Here is a 22,605-nt window from a genome sequence, read left to right as displayed (position 1 = left end):
CGGTCGCAATAATATCGCTTATCGCGATATTTTCGGGGGCAATTAATCGCCCAGCAAAATTTGTTATCGTGGCAGGCCTACCGGTACCTGTGAATCGATACCGGTACCCAACGGTACCTTTTTTCGGTACTTTAGTCTCAAGAAATGTAATTTAATTTCAGTCGTAAAAAAAAAATCCAAACTTCAAATAACTACAATTTCGACAGTTTTCGGCTTGTCATTGCTCCGACTGCTTTGTTGTTGAATCAAGTCAAATCCTAGGTAAGCATATATTGTGCGTGTGAACGTTGACATGAAAAGAAAAAAGTTAAAAGTAAAAATAATAATAAATTTTTTTTTTCACTTGATTCGATACTCTGTAGTACAGACGTGTTTCGGTTCGGTACCTCAAAAGTACCGAATTCGGTACCCATCCCTAATGCTCTGCATACATACTATCCCTTTGCCTGCATACTAATAATCACTTTGCCTGCATTCTACACACAAATCACTTTGCCTGCAGTGCATTGTACACTAATCACTCTACCTGCATTCTACACACTAATCACTCTACCTGCATTCTACACACTAATCACTCTACCTGCATTATACACACTAATCACTCTACCTGCATTCTACACACCAAGTAATCACCGTGCCTGCACTCTACACACTAATCAGTACCTGCATTCTACACACTAATCACCCTACCTGCATTCTACACACTAAGTAATCACTGTGCCTGCATTCTACACACTAAGTAATCACTGTACCTGCATTCTACACATTAATCACCCTACCTGCATTCTACACACTAAGTAATCACTGTGCCTGCATTCTACACACTAAGTAATCACTGTACCTGCATTCTACACATTGATCACTTTGCCTGCATTCTACACACTAAATCACTTCATATGCGCACTTATAATATAAATGAATAAATGCATTCCATTTATAAATGCATTTTAAACCAAGAGCATCACCTAATATTTCCACCTAACGAATATTAACACTTTAATCGCCGGAAACGCCGAAAATCGTCATTCCCCGCCATGCTAATTCTGCCGAAGACGCCGTAACACGTCTTTGATATCAATATTTCAAAAATCTGTGATCGAAATCATATTTCTCCACCGGGGACCTGAGATATACTGCTGAGCTCCACTCAACTCTAACGGTTCAAGAGCGCCATCTGGTGGCCGATCGGCAGATCGCCCAACAGGAAGTCATGTGGATGAAGTGGTGCTCACCCATATTTCGTCCGGGCACTCGCTATCATTAGCAGGACTCCATCTTGACACAGTGAACACCGATCGGTGCAAATAACTCGACAAACATGATTTGGACGTATATACTATTATACAACCTGGAAATGGATCGGGTATTTATACATCCCATAATAGGAATATCTCTCCTCCACGCTCATCGCCCAACGGCGCGAGGAAGATACGGTAAGATCCAGCGTTATTTTCCAACGTGTTCTTTACGAACTGCTCTGATGATCATATCACCCACACTAGATGAATGATATAACGTTGCCCACGGAATTATAAACGACCCCCCGCCCATCCGGTCAACATCAGATCATACGTAGTAACTCCTAGAAGCACATCCAGTTGACATTTTTTATCTCGCACAGATTCCTACCAAACTGTATTTGATCATCAATATAATGCATTTAGGGCTATAAATCAAGTTCTGGAGAAAGCTGCAGAAAACGATAAAAACATACTTATACTTTAGACCGTATTTTAGTATGAATATGTGAATGAAAAAGTATAACGTTGCTACACCCTGAACAATAGATATAGGACATTGAATGGGCCATAATAATGTCAATTTAGCAATACAATTAAAAAAGTTATAGCCCTGCAAAGAAGGGGAACTTCTCCATAGACAAATAGAGATGGCGAGGGATGGTAAATTATGAATTTAACCATGGCGATCAGTGTTAAAGAATGATGACGAGAATTATTATTTGTTTAATCTGTGGTGTTCCAACAGCCCTTATGAAGAGATTCATTTAGCTTTATTTTGGAAATATGTGAGCTACCCAAAAAGGCCTTATGATCTTTAGAATTCATCCTGCACAGTTTCTCCTCCTTGTGCTTCTGTACGTATAATTGTGCTACATGTGTAAAATAACCTACACTACACTCCGGCGTAGCCCAGATATCAACAGAAAATAGTCCAGGCTTGTGAGCTTATGAGCCAGAACAGACCTCGAGAAAGGGTAACAGATCATGTTCAGGGTCTTAAAAAACAAAACACAGGCTTGGCCGGGAGTTGAGAGACACCTGGTGGAGGATGCCGCTCATTACACCTTGGGGGGGGGGGGTTACAAAGCCCATGAGCAGGAGAGAAAGGATGAACAGAGGTCAGCTGAGAGGGAGAGAAAGAGAAAACTTACCCAGCCTTCCCACTAAACTGGAAAAGAGGGAAGAGAGACTGGGGAGAACAAGAATAAGGAATGACAATAAGAATACATTTCCTCATGTACACAGCAAGGAAACTAGAAAAAAGGAAGGGTTGTCAGGTCAGAATACCAGCTTTCTGTGATTGGTGTCTGACTGGTGGCAATTCTATTGAAGCCTGTATTCAAATTCTAAATAATTGTAGTTATTAGTAGCTAGTAATTAATGCAACAGTGACACAATGACTAGGGATGCACGATAATTATCAGGCCGATATCAGCAATTATGATGTCATCCCGATAAAATTATTGATAGCTCCGATACATTTTTTTTTTATATATAACTTTTTAAACTGTATTGCTAAATTGACATTACTATGGCCCATTCAACGTCAAGTATCTATCGTTTAGGATGTAGCAACGTTCTACTTTTTCATTCACATATTCATACTAAAATACGGTCTAAAGTATAAATATGTTTTTATCGTTTTCTGCAGCATTCTGCAGAACGTGAGTTATAGCCCTAAATACATATATTAGATCATCAAATGTAGTTCGATACCGATTGACGTCAGATAAAAAATTTCAATTGTACAAGGTCCTACACGTCATGCCTCATCATCTGCTGTTGACCGGAGGGGGGGGGGGGTTTATAAGTCCGTGGCCGACGTTAAATCATTTATTTAGTATGGGTGATATGTTGATCGGAGCAGTGTGTATACAATAATAATCAAACTCGTTGGTCCAGTTCCAGGTTGTATAATACTATATACGTCCAAATCATGTTGTTTATCGAGTTATTGGCAACGGATCGCTATCCAGTGTATCAAGCTGGAGTCCCGCTAGCGATAGCGAGTGGCCGGACGAAATATGGGTGAGCACCACTTCCTGCCGCTCACTTCCGGTTTTGGCGATTCGCCGATCGGCCACCAGATGGCGGTCTTGAACCGTTGAAGAGTTGAGAGGAGATCAACAGCAAGTCTCAAGTCTCCATGGGTGAAATATGATTGGCATGACAGATTTTTGAAATATTGATCTCAAAGACGCTGTACGACGTCATTGGCAGATTAAGCATGGCTAGTAGGGATGGGTACCGAATTCAGTACTTTTGAGGTACCGAACCGAAACACGTCGGTACTACCGAGTATCGAATCAAGTGAGATACAGTTTTTTTTTTTTTTTTTTACTTTTTTCTTTTCATGTCAACGTTCACACGCACAATATATGCTTACCTAGGATTTGACTTGATTCAACAACAAAGCAGTCGGAGCAATGGCAAGCCGAAAACTGTCGAAATTGTAGTTATTTGAAGTTTGGATTTTTTTTCACGACTGAGGTAGGTAAATAAAATTTCTTGAGACTAAAGTACCGAAAAAAGGTACCGTTGGGTACCGGTATCGATTCACAGGTATTGGTACCGGTACCGGTTCAAATGTGAAAGGTACCCATCCCTAATGGCGAGCAACGTCAGTAGTCCTTGGCGATTAAAGGGTTAATATATATATATATATTTTTTTAAACTTTTTTCTTTTCATCTCAACGTTCACACGCACAATATATGCTTACTTAGGATTTGACTTGATTCAACAACAAAGCAGTCGGGGCAATGGCAAGCCGAAAATTGTCGAAAATGTGGTTATTTGAAGTTTGGATTTTTTATTTTTATTTTACAACTGAGGTAGGTAGATACAATTTTTAGAGACTAAAGTACCGAAAAAAGGTACCGTTGGGTACCGGTATCGATTCACAGGTACCGGTACCGTATCGGTTCAAATGTGAACGGTACCCATCCCTACTGACAAAGCACAATACCTGTTGGTTTTTAGTTCACTCATTGTTCAGGGAAACGCATTGTTAATGACATTGACGGATTGTGAATTTAGTGATTGACTCAAATTATATTTATTTGGAAAAATAAATATAGTCACTTTATTTGAAGAGTCAAAACTGTTCTCTTGGCTTTGTTTTGTTCATAGTAGTAACGCTCATGTCATGATAAATCTGGTTAGGTCAACAAATTATAAAAAAATTATAATACAATAAATATATATATATCGGTATCGACCTTGAGGAGCAGAAAGTTATCGGTATCGATATCGGGGTCAAAAAAATCAATATCGTGCACCCCTAACAATGACCCTTCCTTCTTTTATAGTTTCCTTGATGTAAAATGACTGGCAGAACCACTTCCTTTCTGTGGTTCAACTTCACAGATTCTGCCCCACAACACAAGAGTGATGGTCCCGCCCCGATTAAATAAGCTGGATTCTTCACATACTCAAAAAGTAATCTCAATCCATCCCAAAACCACTTGCACCGGTGTTGTGGTTCTTCAGACATTGGGGGCCGGTTAACTCACAGAGGAAGTGGCTGCTCTACAGCTGACAACACAGATAGTCTCCTAGGCTTCTAAACTCCCAGAGGCAGTGGCTGCTCTACAGCTGACAACACAGATAGTCTCCTAGGCTTCTAAACTCCCAGAGGCAGTGGCTGCTCTTGACTCACACCGTAACAACAGGGTCCAACCCCTCCGATTGCCTGCCATGTTTTCTTTTTCTGCGCTGGCGCTGTCTGGTCTATTCGTGGATTAGGCTGACTCAGCAGAATTCTGCTCCATTGAAATCATATCGTCAGCTCAGGCCTGGATTCCTATATACAGTATCAACCTACTGCATGGCAGTGATCTCATGGTTCAAAGACCCCCACACAGCTGTTGTGGGACTGCATGACACTGTTTTATTACGGAACTAGAATGTTGCTCGGTACAAATCATATTGAAGGGGGTTCCGTTTAGGCCCTCTGTCCTAATTCATCAGCCTCACTGCCCGACAACACTCGCACAGTTTGTGTGTGTGTGTGTGTGTTTTTTTTATGGTACCATTAGCTAAATGGCTGTTAGCCCCGGGGTCACTTAGTCTCTGTTTGAGTTTCTCGTAGCAGGCAAAGTAAAGGGCGTGAGCGGGACCGGCCCCGACGGCTGTGGCGTTCAGGCCCCTCATTGGTCGCCAGATGCCCTCGGTGGTCACGATGCGACGCAGGGCATCCATCACGTTCCTGTAGCGGGCCGCAGGGGCGGGCTGGAGGCTCTGCATGCGGGTCTGGAAGAGACGGGAGAGATGGAAGTGTTAAAGAGGACGACATTCAGTCGCCACGCCGGGGTCAACATCCTGCAGCGCAGCCGCTCACAAGGTCTACGGAGGAGATCAGGTCCAACACGGAAACAGACACTATTCCAGGGGTCGGCAATAGGGCTGCACGATTTTGGGAAATAATCTAATTGAGATTTTTCTGACGGATATTGCGATTGCGATTACATTTGCGATTATGATTTTTTTTAAGCAGCCCCACAGAGGTTTATTGTAAAATGCGGCTTGCATCTGGCCTACGCAGTGGGTCTGTTCGGGACACCGAGCCTGAAAATGTTTCTTTTTACCTGGGAATAGATACCGGTACGGTACTAGGGGTGGGACGATACATCGATCCAGATCGATACATCGATGTAATTATCAACAATCGAATCGGATCGATGCGATGTAATAAGATCGATTCATATTGATACTCTTATTTTGAAAATCCTGTGGCGAGTCTCATATCCGCCCAAGAACAACAGCAGTAGCTCCGTGTGTGTAGACGTTACAGCATAGCATTCTCCCTTTCTGTGTGTGTGTGTGCGCGCGTCTTTGGAAAGACCAGATGAGGTCAGAGGAGTTTGATGTTTAAATGTTATTTAAACATAAACAATATAATACATAATAAATGTAGGCCTATACATGATCATGCAACATCAACAAATTGTTGTAGGAACGGTTTGGGAGAGGGAGGTTGTGAGTTTTGAGTTCCAAAAAATGTAGCTTAAAGTTTAAAGCTCAATATATAAAAACGTGGCACTTTACAGTGAACAGGAGGTCTATTTGTATTAAAAACAATAGATTGATTTTCCTTTAAATGTCTGGAAGAGCTCAAAAATACAAATGTCAAATGATATTTTCATTACCTTTTTTTTGTTGATCTAAATGTTACTGATTGTGTTAAATGGGCATATAATATCGTCTCATATCGATCGCAGGCACCTGAATCTAATCGTATCGTATTGTATCGTGAGAGACTGTGATATCGGCAAATATCGTATCGTTGTCCAAAGAATCGATATCGTATCGTATCATGATGAAACTGGTGATTCCCACCCCTATACGGTACCCAACGGTACCTTTTTTTCTGTACTTTACTCTCCTTCTCTGAAGTAAACTTCACAACACACAATCTAAAACCCCTTACCTCCCTCTCCCAAACTGTTCCTACAACAAATTTTTTTTATGTTGCATGATCATGTATATTTATTTTGTATAATAATTTTTTTGTTTGTTTAAATAACATTATCTGGCAATCCTCAGTAAATACTATCAAACTCCTCTGATGTCAGACCAGATATGAGACGCGTGCACACACACAGAAAAGGAGAATGGCTTAAATTATTTTAGAATACTTCAGCTAATGAAGTTAAATGTTTATTATCATCAACTATCCAGTTCGTTTTTATAGTGCAACGTTTTTCTACTTTTCTACATTAATTGAACCAGTAGAGAGAGATTTGCGAACAATGAAAAATTTACTTTTTATTTTATAGATTTTATAGGATTTAAATAGAGCTGCATAGTTCAGGGTTTTATTTCAAAGTAGGTCTACATATGCCAGTGTTTTTTCAAAGTAGACTACTTTTTATTTGATAAATGTTCCACAAATAAGGGAAGAACTCAAATATACCTGAATAGTTCAGGGTTTTATTTCAAAGTCGGTCTACAGACACCAGTGTTTCGTCTCCTCTTGTGTTTTATTAAAAAATAGGTCTACACAGCCAGTATTCTTTCTCCTCTTCATAAGAGTTTGAGGTTTTCCTTTGTTATAACAGGTAAAAACAGCAATAAAAAGTAAACATTTTTCTTTTTGTTGCTTTATAATTCCATTAATGCAACAAACTGTGTGCTATAAGTATAAAGTATAATAAATCGTAAATTACTTTGGGTATGCAATTGTCAGGCGTTTTATGCTAAATGTGGGGTATGCTTGGGGATATATAAAACGTTATACACTGTGTTATCTTCATTTTAAGGGTAAATAGGTTGTGCGGCTCCCTGAGCATTTTATTTTGTGGGAGGGGGGAAAAGTGGCTCTTTTGATATAGTAAAGCAGGGCTATTCAACTAAATTGTTCAGGGGGCCACATTGTCAGAAACCCAAGGGGCCAGGGGCCGGACTGCCACAGCGCCTCCCCGTGCTATAAATATATGTACACTTGACACAACACGCAACCACATTTTCACAACTTTTATTTAACTACATTGCAAAAGTAGTATACTTTTCAAAAAAAGTGCTTCATTTTATGTGCCACATCTGCAACATCTCCTGCAAAAAGTGCTTCATTTTGACTGTGCAACAACTGCAACATCTCCTCTTCAACATTTCAATATAAAAATAAAATAAAAAACAAACAAGTGCATGATGTGCATCTGAACATTCTAACATCAACACTTGAACAAAAAAACACATTTATAGTGCAGCTGAGCTTATGAAAAAGTGCTTCATGTCTGTGCAACAACAGCAAATCACAGCATCTTATTAGCACTTATTGTCCACTCTTAACTCTCAAACATCAGGGGGGTGGGGGGCAGACAGGCCTAGCCTACATACACACATCTAATGAGAGTGATTGCACTTCTTTGACTGGGCAATGGCAGAGAAAGAGGGTTCATAGGAAGTGAGGGCTACCCGCAAACCAGGGTTTCCGTTAGAAAAAATTGTTGCCGGTCTCCGTGACCTGCAAGATTTCAATCTACCGGACAAATGAGATTAATTCCGGTCATAGTTTATTGAGCTTTAAAACAATTGATATAGGCTATATAAAGAATGTCATCCTCAAGGCATGTAGATTTATAATATTATTACTTAAAACGAGGCTACTTTTGCGTATAGTCATTAATATATTCCAAATAAAATAAGTCCCTCGATACTCCGTGCTGCTGCTGACTTGAAATAAAATAGACCGCGTATGTGGGCAGTCGGTCCGACACTAAACAGCAGTCTGTTATAATCACATTTTTATGAGCTAATGAATTCCGTTATATTGGACATTTGTATTAATTATATCAAGCGAAGAACTGAGAAATTTTGCAGAGAGAGACGGCAACATTATCGTGGGTTTGCGTGATGTATATCTCCACCTCCCAACGACTTGGTGCTGGTCATAATGTCCGGTGAAAACAACTCCCTCCAAGCACAACTTGACCACCCGAACCGTACCAAAACAGGCCAAAATTAAATAGCCCATGCGACGAACGATTCATTACATTCGTTTCATCGTTGCTCCACCAAGCAGCCGGTCCAACAATGAAAGCTGTTATCAGCGCGAGCCGGCCGCAGTTAGTTTGCAAGAAGCATCCAGCTGCAGACCCGCAGAGCAGCTTTCCAGGTCTGGGGACCGCACTGTGCCAGCAAAGCTGGTGGGTTCTGTGGGTCTGCAGCTGCATGCCTTCCACAAATCCAGCAGCAAGCTCTCACTGAGCGAAGCAACGACAACAAACGCAATGATTGTTTCGTTCATCGCATAGGCCACCCAACTCCAGCCCATCCAAATACAATTCAAATAATCAAACTGTGCCCAGAGGGAACTATTTTCACCGGACACTATGACCGGAGAGATTAAATATGTCGGACTTCAACAGATTTTGCCGGTCAAATACCGGTAATTACCGGCTAACGGAAACGCTGCCGCAAACAGTGATGCAAATGCTCATTTGTCAAGGAGGCACGGTTGCTTGTTTTAATGACATTCATGTGAGAGAAACTGGATTCACAGGTGTATGTTGAGCCAAACATTGTTAGCACAGATATTGCCAGCGTTTTTATTTTGGGGAATGTCTTGACATGAATACACTTTATCCAAAATGTTGTGGTGGATTCATTCTCAAGTGCCTGCTTCAGAGCAGATGCTGCTTGCATGTCAATTATTTCAAGTTGCAGGAGACCTTCATCAATGTGAAGTGATGCAAGGAACTCTAGTCCTTTTGTGGAAATAGCAGCTACATTGGCAAATGGGTTGCTCACAAAATGCATCAATTCTCTGGACATGTCAAATTCATCAAATCGACTTGCAAAGTTTTCCCTCAATTTATCCTCTCATTAATTGAGTGACTTTTGGCTCAATTGTGTGTGTTAACGTTGACATGAAAAGAAAAAAGTAAATTTTTTTTTTTTTTTATTATCATGTAATCTTTGGCGGGCCGGTCAGAATCATCCCGCGGGCCGGATCTGGGCCGCCAGTTGAATAGCCCTGTAGTAAAGGTTGCTGACCCCTGCCCTATGCCAAGAAAGAGCAGGGATCTGTTTGTTTATTTTTATCTGATTATTTTATAAATGTTTGTATACGTGTATGTATATGTATATGTATATGTATATATATGTGATTATATACTCGAGTGAAAAAAACATTATGTATTACAATTTGTTTACATTTTTTTTAACTATATTGTATCCCCTAAATGTTATACAGAATTTATATATATATATCAATCTATCCTAAAACACGTCAACCAAAGTCTGTACATTACAGCGTAGCCCGGCCTGCTGCAGTGTTCAGTACATTACAGCGTAGCGCGGCCTGCTGCAGTGTTCAGGTCTGTACATTACAGCGTAGCGGCCTGCTGCAGTGTTCAGGTCTGTACATTACAGCGTAGCGCGGCCTGCTGCAGTGTTCAGGTCTGTACATTACAGCGTAGCTCGGCCTGCTGCAGTGTTCAGGTCCGTCTGTTAGAGCCATATGAAATCCGCGTTCACGGAATCGCGGACGGAATCACGGAATTGACCAATAAAAATGGAATCAACTGCAAAACGTGGACTATTGCAGAATTTGGCCTAATCTCGACTGAAATTCAGTTTTTTGGGTGGACCGTTTGGTGCAAAGCAAACATGACCGGGGAGGCGGGGGCCGCTGCGTGTTACACACAACACAGCAGTGTCCAAGCGTCTCGCTGCTTCGGTGTTAACGCCGTCAAGAAGCTAAGAAATTCCGGAATAAGCCCTAAATTCAGAGCAGAGCAGTATCCTAATGACTTTTATGCCTCCGGCGATAAGGTGTTTTGCTATTTCTGTCAACGTTCCGTGGACTGGACCCGCAAAAACACGTGCGACACTATTGTGATTAAATGGCTATGTAACTATTGTGATTAAATGGCTATGTAACGTTAGGACTAGAGTTGTTCCGATACCGATACTGGTATCGGAAATGCCGCCGATACTGCCTAAAACGCTGGTATCGGTATCGGCGAGTACACGTAAATTCTAGCCTCCGATCCCATGATGTAATTTATCTCCTGCCGAGTCCTGCGGAGAGTGAGGATTATAAAATGAACATGTTTTAAAGTGTGATGCTGTGTCATTTTAACAGCAGATACACTTTCTTAAATTCCATTGTCCCCGACAGTGCGGTGTGACGGGGAGCTCGGACGGGAATCGGGCTGTGTTTGGCTGGTGTTATGATAGCATTAGCTGGAAAGATAGCTAGTTGGAACAACATCCGCTTTTAACGTTACATCAAATCAGATGATCGCCTGTCCTTTCTCCAGGACCTAACACTGTCCGTGACCGTCTATCAACAATAATGCACCCACGGTGAATTGTATTTAAGTTAAGTAGCTACGGACTAGCGTTAGCTGACTATTACTAACGTTATCAATGCGGGAAGACGCGCTAGGTCAGTTAGCTTAGCTTGATAACGTTACCGTGTCTAAAGTTGGTGCTATTCACATAATCCAGCAATAATGGCTGCAGACCTGCAAGCAAAGTACAGCAAGTGCCAAAGGATAAGAGTCTGAGGCGGAGTTTCAAAAGAGAATGTTGAATATTTATTTTGCATCAAAAACCACAACATGAACGTTCTATCTGCCACTAGCTTACAGACTGAATAGGGTATATCTGCAGAGCCACTGAGTAGCGAGTGCAACACCGTTTAATGTCCGTGTGGATCATTGGAGTAGGGTATATCTGCAGTGCTGCAGCCCATACTCATTGATTAATGATACTAATACAAATCTATACAATCACCTGTTGTTGAATAAATACTATACGTTCTAGTTATTACTAAAAAACAGTATAACAGTATCTGAAAAAAAAAAAAAGTATAATTTATATATTTATTTTTTTAGTATGCACTGGTATCGGATAAATATCGGTATCGGCCGATACCCAAAGCTTAGGTATCGGAATCGGATCGGAAAGGGAAAAATGGTATCGGAACATCTCTAGTTAGGACATAGGAAATGATAGCTTCTAGCTAAATCTAGTGCACCCATCTATTTGTTTAATGCAAACGATTGTCATTACACACTGTCCTTTATAAACAAAATAAACTTAAATAGCTATGTAACGTTACAGTACATAGGACTATAGATAGCCCCTTTCGTGACTGTGATGCAACCCTTGGTTGAATACGCAGTCACTGGTTCCCGCGTTACTAGCCAGCACATCAAGCACTGGTTAAAGACGAGCGGTGGGTCCAAAATATATCAGATATTTCAAAGGTACGCACCGTTGCATTAGGGTTTCACACACACACGGCCGGGTTTGAAAGCTCGCGTTGCTAATAAACATTTTAAATCATTTTTATAAACTAGTAAAAATCACTGAGCTAGCCTTCGCTAAAATGGCTGCTTCCGTATTTTACAGTAGGAGCGCTGTGATTGCTGGCTGCTTTGTCACATGTCTGGTGCGGCCAGCAATCACAGCACTCCTACTGTAAAATGCGGAAGCAGCCATTATACAGCAGATATATTTTGGACCCACCGCTCGTCTTTAACCAGTGCTTGATGTGCACATTAACATGGCTAGTAACATGGGAACCAGTGACTGCATATTCAACCAAGGGTTGCATCACAGTCACGAAAGGGGCTAGACTATAGATGGAAATGATAGCTTCTAGCTAAATCTAGTGCACCCATCCATTTGTTTAATGCAAATGATTGTCAGTACACACTGTCCTTTATAAACGAAATAAACTAAACTAAAAGGTGCCTAAATTATGCATTACTACTATATTTCATCACAATATAATAGATATAGCTAGGCTACTGACATTGTCATTGTGATAATGTCAGTAGTAGTTGTATCTATTGTTTACACTTGAAATGTGTATTTTTATTTCGTGTGCATTTTTATTTTGTCACAATTAGGCTTGGGCGGTATGACGGTATTAAGGTATACCGGGGTATTTCGAAATACCAACGGTATTGATTTTCAACACCGTCAAAATCAGAGTTTGGTTTAAGTTTCTATTTCCACTGAAACAGAGTTTATACAGGGACGGCATTGGGTTTCGGTTTCCATTAGTGAAACGGAGTTAACTATCGATTTGGTTGAAGTGCGAGTTGAAGTGCGTGCACACACACAGCACGGCCAGCAGAGGGCAGGGGAGGCGGTCCGTATTTCCCGCACAGAGCTGAGCTGAGTGAGCAAGATGGCATGTGGCGGCCCCGAACTCGGAGAATTGGTTAAAAAGAAAATGCTTCTGCGCCCGTTTGGGACTATTTTGGATTCACTCCGAATGAAAAAGGTGAGCCAGTCAACCCCAACGAAGCTGTGTGTATTATTTGCAAGAAGACTGTTGTAGCAAAAGATGGTAACACATCAAACCTCCGTTCACACCTCAAAGTACACCACCCTATAACTGCATCAAAACTGAAGCCATCGTCATCAAGGAGCAACGTTACCGCAGCCAAGTCGACAACGGGTCAACCAACAATATCGGGTGCTTTTGCAAAATCAATAAAATACAAAAAAGATAGCGACAAGTGGAAAACGTGCACAGAGGCAGTAACCAGATATATTGCTAAAGATATGGTATCATTTCATACCGTTGAGAAACATGCTTTCCGCGATATGGTCAACACGTTGGATCCCCAGTATGAATTACCCGGACGAAAATATTTCTCACAAAAAGCAATACCCAACCTGTACAATAAAGTTCGGGAAGAAGTGAAATCGCTTGTGATGGGGGCAGGCAACTATGCGTTGACAACAGACATGTGGTCATCACAAAACATGGTACCCTACATGTCTTTGACGGCGCACTTCATAACGTCTGACTGGGAACTGGGATCAAAATGCCTTCAAACCAGCTTTTTCCCAGAAAATCACACAGCCGACAACATCAGCGAAGCCCTCAGCGATGCACTCACAGATTGGGGTTTGGATGATAATAAACTGTCGGCCATAACCACCGACAACGCAGCAAACATCCAGGCTACAGTAACAAAAAACCTTAAGTGGCCGTGGCTCAATTGTTTTGGGCACAACCTTAACCTGGCCGTAACCAATTCACTGGCAGACCAGAAGAATAAGACTGATAGGGCATTTGGAGTATGCCGGACCATCATAGCCGCCTTCTCCCACAGCTGGCCACAAAAGAGGGAACTAAAGAAAAAGCAGCAAGAGTTGAGACTACCTGAGTATAGTCTCATAACGGTAAGCTTAGTTGGCAAATCATTATTCTATCCAAATTATAGGCTATCCTGTCTTTTGCTTAGGTTAGGTAAATAAGGATACACCTCTATTAGTTATTAATAATTATAATTTATAGCTTACATGCTTGCTTGCTGTAACTATAAATGCTTCTATTATTAGCGTTTATTATTAGGCTATTATTATTATTATTATTATTATTTTCGGCCATTATTAAATATGAATACTATATTTCCATGTGCAGGACTGCCCTACTCGCTGGGGTTCGAAGTAGGGATGTCCCGATCACGTTTTTTGCCACCGATACCGATCACCGATCGGCGTGAGCCATATCGGCCGATACCGATCCGATACCGATCGTTTTTGATTAAAAAGAAATTAAAAATTATTTTATATAAAAAGTTTTTTTTTCTTTTTTTTTAATAAAATATATATATTATATAATTAGACTTGTACTTGTATTATCTGCGAGACATCGCCACCACGCAACAAGTCAAAATGCTCGCTATCTGCAAACAGCTCCACTGTCTGTGTGTACTCTAGTAGCCCTAGCTCCAAAAAGGATTCTCCGGCGCTGCAGCGGGACCCTATTGCCTTGGTAACGTTATGCTTTGGTCATTTCACATTCAGCAAGCCCTCAGCTCGAATACGCATTCAATCAATGTTATAAGACATTGATATCAGGAGCTATCTGTAGCTACTGCTAGCCGGCTAGATGACGTTAAGACAACTATTTAGTTCAATCGGACATTTCGTTTTGAACCGTGAACTAACGTCAGCTAACGCAAGCTAACGCAAGCTAACGGAGATATCAACATGGGCTACTAGACTTCCTGGGGCATTTGTTGATATCCGGAGCTATCAGTAGCTAGCCGGCTAAATACCGTTAGACAATGCCTACTAAAAGTGAATAGTTGACTGGGTAATTTTGTTTAAACAGTAACGATAGCTAGGTAGCTAACGTTAGCTCAGGTCGAATGCACTATCTAGACTCAGCAGAGGAGGTCCGCCTCCTCTGTGTTTACAAACTCTACACGGGTACGGGCGGGGCTAGGGAGGAGGAGCAGTTTGCAGGTCCTGTGCGTCTGAGACAAGCGAGTGAGATATCCACTTGATCAGTTTCCGCGATCGGCGAATATGACTAATTATCGGAATTCCCCGATCGTATATTTATACTGATTATCGGCCGATAACGATCGGTGGCCGATCGATCGGGGCATCCCTAGTTCGAAGCAACAGATGATTGCTCGGATAATTGAGCAAGCTCGAGCCATTCGACAGGTGCTGGCAGATGACAGACGGGCAACAAACCACCTGACATGGCAAGACATTGATGTCCTTAAAGCGGTCAACGCGGGACTGGAACCAGTGAGCACATTCACAGATGCGCTGTCGGGTGAAGCGTATGTGACCAGCTCATCCATCCTCCCCATTCTACAACTCCTAAAGGAGGACATTCTGGCTCCATCGGAAAGTGATGTGGAGTTAACCGCTCAGCTGAAGTCGGGGATGTTGGCAAAGCTGGACGCCAAATATGACAATGCCTCTGTGCAAAAACTGCTGCGAAACTGCACCTTTGTAGACCCCCGCTACCGTGAATATTACAGCAATGATGTGGATGAGACAAAACGGGAGATTGAGACGGAGATGATAGTGCTGGGAAGGAGTCAAGTTCAAATCAGAGTGGAGGAAGGAGAGAGCGCGCAACAAGATGCGGGAGAAGAGCAGCCCGCCAAGAAGAAGAAAGCCACGTTGGCCAGTCTGCTGGCAAGGAGAGCGGTTGCAGCGAGACCAGTCCTCACTGTAGTGGAGCGAGCACACGCAGAGCTGGTCGTGTACACACAGGAGGACACAATCGACACGGGGGAAAACCCACTTCAGTGGTGGAAGTTAAACGAGACACGTTTACCGTTGCTGTCCATGGTGGCACGCAAATACCTCTGCATATGTGCGTCAAGTGCAGCGTCTGAGCGTATTTTCAGCACCGCAGGGAACACGGTGACACCCCAACGCGCACAACTAAAGCCAGAGAAAGTGAATATGCTTGTCTTTTTAGCAAAGAACCTATAGGTTGAGGTCCGCGAGATAAATGTGAAATTGATTAGCCATTTCATATTCGGCTAGACGGCTACAGTACAAACCATATGCCATGCTTGTAGCCTTATTACTGGTTTTTTGTTGAAGTTATTATATTAATCCTTTTTAGTTAAGCTGTCCTCCTTATAGCCTAAATTATTTTAAGTTTTATAAAAAGTTTATTCCCCTTATTTTCATTCTCTGTTGAGAACATTTATGCCATTTATTTATTGTTTTCATATTTAATTAGGGCCTAAGTTTAAGTTATCCGTTGAGAGCATTTGTGTGCATGTGTGTAAATAAAGTTATCTGAAACATATAGAAGTTGTAACTGTTTTATTGATGGAAAAATTACGAATGTATTACAACAGGGACAAATTTAAAATGAAACTAATTTATTACAACAGGGATGATTTAAGAAAGACCTATATTATTATTATGTACACTGTGCATTATGTAACAATTTAAATATATCAGCAAATACATTTACATTATTCTATAATGTATTTAATTGCACTTTGCGTGCTTCCCACGTCACAAGCGACAAATTCTGTTTCCTAATGATTGATTGGCTATTGTGAGTCACGTGAGGAGAACACAGATGTGCGTCACACTAACCTACCTGTATTAATTTCCTCTAACTCTGAGCAGCTGCTAAAGCTTAAGCAATAATAATATTAATAATATGATGTTATTGAACGATGAAGCGTCGAAGTTAACCACAGTCACTCCAGCCCACGATGAGCTCTCTCGCATTTGGACAATTAAAGGACTGCAGTCTGTTTGGAGTTAAAGGGGAACTCTAACATTTTGGGAAATTAGCTTATTTAACATCTTCCCTGGAGTTAGACAAGAAGATACATACCTTTTTTGTCTCTGTGCGTGCATTTAGATTTGGGAATAGACGCTCCGTTAGCATAGCTTAGCTTCATCACTGGAAGTATACAGTGCCTTACAGTGTATAGTTTGATTGATTGAAAAGTTTATTAACAGATTGCAGAATACACTCCAAATACAACTCCAAAACGTTCATGTAAACATGTTGTGACAGGTGTATTCACCACGTGGAGAAATAAAAAATAATTGAATTAGACAATTACGTTTTATAAGCAAATATACTCTGAACTTTTTTTGACCAACCACTACTCTATGAGCGCAGCCAGTGATTTCAACGTGACGCCGTGTGTGTTTACATTCTCATTCATTCAAAAGATCCAAACCGATTGAAGTTTATGGATACCATGACTTGAAATCCTCTTACCTTGACGATTAAAAGCCTCCCCAATTTAGAAAACAGTAATCCAATGGCTGGTATTGTTATATACCGGACGCTCTGAGCTAACCGGAGCTAACACAGACCAGGATCGCAAAGCATAATATAATGACTTCCTTTCTGTCGTGGACCAGATGGGCATAGGATGGACCAGATGGCGATCAAATAATTGGAATATTATTTTTGGAATACCACCGACCACAGGTAAGGACAATTTCACGTCAATTTCAGCGTGATCATGCATGGTTTTCATACCCATCCCCCTGATCGGTGTGTGTTGTGGTAATAACGAATACCGTTATTGGCAATCAATTAATCAGAAACGACCCCCCCCCCACCCCCCTTCATGCATTCATGATGAAACATAATACCCATCATATGCATTTGATTTGAAAATACTAGCGTGTCCAGGGACGAAACGCCAATGGTTTAACAGGGCTCTACAGTGCGACCATAATGCTCGCATATGCCCCTAAAAATATGTGTGTGCGAACCTGAAAAATCAATTACTTGCACGGGTTTACTGCAGCATTACAACTCAAGCGGGTGCCACCTGTAGAAGTTCTGACGACTCCTCCATCGTAAGCTACAACACCCACGACGATGAGGAGGAGTATAGAGCCCTGGTGGAGAGCTTTGTGGGGTGGAGCGACAGCAACCACCTCCAACTCAACACCAGTAAGACCAAGGAGCTGGTGGTGGACTTCCGGAGGGGCAAGAAGAGCCCCCCCCCCCGATTCCCATCACCATGCGAGGGAAGGAGGTGGAGGAGTCATAAGTTCCTTGGGGTACACCTGAACAATAAACTGGACTGGTCAGACAACACAGAGGCCCTCTACAGGAAGGGACAGAGCAGGTGGTTCTTCCTGAGGAGAGTCTGTAGTGGCCAGCGTCCTCTTCTATGCTGTGGCATGCTGGGGGGGCTACACCAACTCGAGGGACACCAACAAACTGAATAAGCTGGTGAGGAAGGCTAGCTCCGTGGTGGGAGTTGAGCTGGTCAGACTAGAGGTGATCCGCTTCGACAATGTTGACTGGAAATGAGTCATTGATAAGCGACGGGCAGATTAGACACATAGCCATAATTTAAAACATAGATTAGGCGATATTAATGCTAACATTGAAGTGGATGGTGGACATTCAAGCACTAAATGTGCGCCCCCTGCTGGGCACTGAAAGTGTTCAACTGAAATGCGCATTTGTTGATATCGGGAGCTATCAGTAGCTAGCCAGTTAGACAACGGCTCATGTATTAAACAAAATAGTTGACTGTGTAGTTTTGTTTAAACAGTAACGTTAGCTCGGTAGCTCACGAGCGATAGCTAGTTAAACTGATTATATCAAACGTTGATATCAGGAGCTATCAGTAGCTAGATAACATTAGACAACGCCTCATGTATTAAACTGGGCCATTTTGTTTAATGCTCGTTAAATGTTGAACGAGGAGCTCTGAGGACGGTGCTCATGCACTCGAGGGTTTGTTTACAATATGCCACGGGTCTGGGAGGGGGAGGAGGAGGGGCAAGACGGTCAGCAGTGTGGCTGTGAGAGAAAAAAAATCCTCCGTCCCCGTTTGTGTCCCAGCAAAGATTTCTGTCCGCCCCAAATCAATATTTGACCGTCCAGGGGATGACGGGACATCGTCAGCCTCGAGCCCTGGTCGCGGGCAGGGGTGGTAGCGCCCGGCGGTTAGCCCCCCCCCCCCTTTCTTCTTCTTCTTATTATTATTATAAAAAACAGCGGTGATGCAGTATTCAGCTTAACTCTGCGGTGGGCGTGATGCAACAGCGATACCGCGGTAACCGCGGCAGCTCTACTCTTAACACTTTGGCGACCGATGGGCTTAGTCTAATTAGTGGCTAGAGGACCGGGGAATGTAAACAAACATGTGGGTTTTCTAACAGCTATATCTATACTTTATAGTGTTGCTATCCGTCCATTCTCATTGTCAATTGAGTGCATAAACCGTCCCTTCAGAATGGCTTAAAGAAAAAAAAATCCATCTGTAGGTTGTCATTTTATAGCGCCGTGAATATAAGCTTTATCGCAGATTTCGTATCATCTATTTTCTGGAAAGCTAGTTATAGAGATAAAGGCTACTAACGTTATATTCAACGGCATTTCCGTTGTATATATGCTAATGAAATAACAAACTGCTTATGATCCGGACTATCCCTGAGCATCTATGGATGAAAGGGGGGCGGCGGGGGACGTCGATCAGTATTATCGATTACCAATACAGTGTCCGTGTAAGTAGCCACATTCACAGATCGATTGCTAGCGTTGCACAGCAAGCTCCGATCCGGCTATAAATTAGGTGATAAATGTCTTACCGTCAGCCCGTGTGATACCCGGCAGCATTTCCCCGTTATCGATCGGCATCTGGTAGATCGATATGTCCATTGGTTGATGATAAATCCCCTAATTCCATGGTGAAATCTCACTTCGAAACGTGATACACTGTGCATGCTGTTGGTTTGTGATCAGAGTAATATGATACTCCGTTGGAGGGTAAAAAAAAAATTCCATTCGCCCACAATGATACTGCAGTGGAGCGATGGCGCCCCTAAGAGGATCTGGCCGGTATTGCATGTTGCCGATTCCACTGAGGCGGGTAGATCTGCAGAGTCAATCGGGGATCTTATCTATCTAGGTCAGGGGTGGCCAACCCGCGGCTCGCGAGCCGCATGCGGCTCTTTGCCCGTCAATGTGCGGCTCTTCCATCCATAAAAAAAAAAAAAAAAAAAATTAATTTTTTTTTACTTTTTTTTTTTCTTTTTTTTACTTTTTTTTTTTTATGTCACTCATTCCATAAGGACGTAGAATAAACATTTACAATTTTTTTTTAAATGGTCCATTTGCATGTTCTTGGTATCTGAATCAAGGGACATATATGGATCAGTGTCAGAAATAGTGTGTCTGTTACTAGGCTTGAGTAAATTGTAATGAACCAAAGGAGAATATCAATTCTATTTAAAAAAAAATGATCTTTGACTGTAAATAACACCATGCTAAAATTGACCAGACCTGAAAAATCTAAGCAAATGAATAAAGGGAAGATGATTAAACAGAAGGTTTTGTAGATACAGTACTGAATTCTGCCATCTTTTTTATAATGTAAATTTCTCCACCATTTTTCATCATATTGCAACACCGTTTTTTGCAAGACGTTCACAGAAAGGTAGAGAAACGAACTGCGTTCTGTTTTATGGCAATAACGTTCAGGTTTGTGGGAGATAATCCCAAAAAATAAGAGAAATTAAAAAGTAAATCCAGAAGTCGGATGATTGACAGGGGCTGGTGTGAGCTGGGTAGGGTAGTTTTTCGAAATTTGAAAGCCCTGAGTCTCTTCCTACAAAAGACTACACTCACTTTTGGCTGTGCCACTTCCTCCTGTCAATATGCGCCGGTTTCCGACTCAATGCCCTGAGATTTCTATAATCTTATATTTCACTAATAACAGTTAAAATAATTGGTAAACAAACATAATGCTGAAAATATACACTTTTACTGTATATCTCGGGCTTAAGAGGTTAACCCTGTGAGGCCCAAATTAAAAAGAAATTAGCAACTTCAGAGGCCAGAGGGTGGGACATATAAACACATTTACTATCAAATAGCATTGTGAGGCTGAACAACAGGACCAATTGACTATACATGTGCTTAAAGGGGAACTATCTTATAAATGGCTTTTTTCAGTGTTTACCATTGTTTCTTAGCTATGTGGACTTATATTAATAGGATATATGTCTCTAATTCTCATATTGGCGAATTCTTCCAATTCTCCTCTCACAATATTCACCCTCACTGAACTGAGTCATCTGAAAATGTGCATATCTGTGATGTCAGAGATTTCTCAGCTGCATAATAATGTGGCAGTTGATGTGGCAGTTGGCACCAGGCCACACAGTGGTTGGAGCCCAGCCTCAAAACGGCTTAAGATCTTGAGGTAGAAAAATGCGGTTTTTAGTACTTGATTAGAAATACAAAACAATGCATTTTTTTTGGAAAAAAACCTAGGTGTTCCATAGACTCACAGGAATTGTGTAAAAGTGCCCAAATAGTGAAAGAAATAGTAAAATAGTTCCCCTTTAACATTTTTTAAATAAACGTTGTTTTTTTAAATGGCTAAAAGTGATTTTGTAATTTTGCAACCGTGGGTCTCACAGGGTACTTTTAACCCTGTGAGGCCCAAATAAAAAAGACATTAGCAACTTCAGAGGGTGAGACCTATAAACACATGAAGGGTGCCGTGACTGAAAAAAAAGGTTGAGAAACGCTGGTATATGGTGTGGCTCTTTGTGGTACCACAGTCATTTTTTTGTGGCTCTTAGTCTCTGACTGGTTGGCCACCCCTGATCTAGGTCGTCCTCGGACGGGCCCTCCATCGGTGCTTCCAGTCATCCCGATCCTCCATGCATCTGGCTAGCTCGCCGGTGCTTTCTGTTCCCGCATCTCTCCTGAGTATGTCCACGTAGGTTAATGTGGGACGTCCTCGTGATCGATGCCCGTGTGTTGGTTCCCACAGCACAAGTTTGCTGGTTGGCATCTCATGGTGTCTCTGGCAGTGACCTGCCAGCCTCATTCTCCTGACTGCCACTTTATCGCTCACCTTTAGCACCCCCCCATACAAGTTTGCATTAGTGACATGCTCATCCCTGTTGATGTTGAGCACTGGGGATCCCTGGGGATCTTGATCCGGTTATTAATATGGAATAAAACAATAACAACTTGCCACGGCTATATACGTGCCTCTGGTCCACAACGCATGGCACGAAACACGTATATATACGTGGCTGGTCCTTAAAGTGTTAACAAGCGGGCAGAAAAGTGGATTTTTTTTTACTTGAACTTGAGGACTGCAAACTTTTTTTGCAAACCTAAATACTATACTTTATACTTATGGCACATGCATGAGCCTGGTCTCGTTTGAAAGATAACATTCTGAAGTTTCTGATACAATAAAGTAGGGGTGGGGGGAAAAATCCATACGTAGTAGTATCGCGATACTTTGCGTGGCGATACTGTATCGATACAGGGACGCCAAGTATCGATATTTAATTATTCATAAAAAAAAAAAAAAAAAAACTATACGGAATTTGCATTGTTCATTTCAATACCTGTAATAGTACAGTAGTCCACACACACATGTGCATTCAGTTAAGTTGGAATATGACTATTACAAACAGTTCAGTTTGTCAGGTACATGCAACACAGATTACAGTCTGCTTGAGAAAATACCATGTTCTGCAATAAAAATGATTGAAGTGAGATGAACAGACTGAACTTTATTTTATTAGATAAAACATGTCGACAAAGTTTTACTTTTGCAGTTGAAAAAGGTAATAAATAAAATT

General features: G+C 41.7%; 1 protein-coding gene across 2 annotated transcripts in view; it reads right to left on the bottom strand.

Moving 5' to 3' along the window:
* The window catches only part of slc25a28 (solute carrier family 25 member 28), a 70,604-nt gene that overhangs the window by 12,418 nt on the left and 35,581 nt on the right, over positions 1 to 22,605 (bottom strand). For both annotated transcript variants that reach the window (XM_084321056.1, XM_084321057.1), the window contains exon 2: positions 5,274 to 5,493. In XM_084321056.1, coding sequence (XP_084177182.1) covers positions 5,274 to 5,493 — 220 coding nt within the window. The remainder of the gene's footprint in view (positions 1 to 5,273; positions 5,494 to 22,605) is intronic.

Source organism: Notolepis coatsorum (assembly GCF_963971535.1).
Source record: "Notolepis coatsorum genome assembly, chromosome: 9".
In the NCBI taxonomy this organism is placed as follows: Eukaryota; Metazoa; Chordata; class Actinopteri; order Aulopiformes; family Paralepididae; genus Notolepis; species Notolepis coatsorum.
The sequence above is the reverse complement of the archived record's forward strand: the minus strand, read 5'-3'. Positions and strand labels throughout refer to the sequence as shown.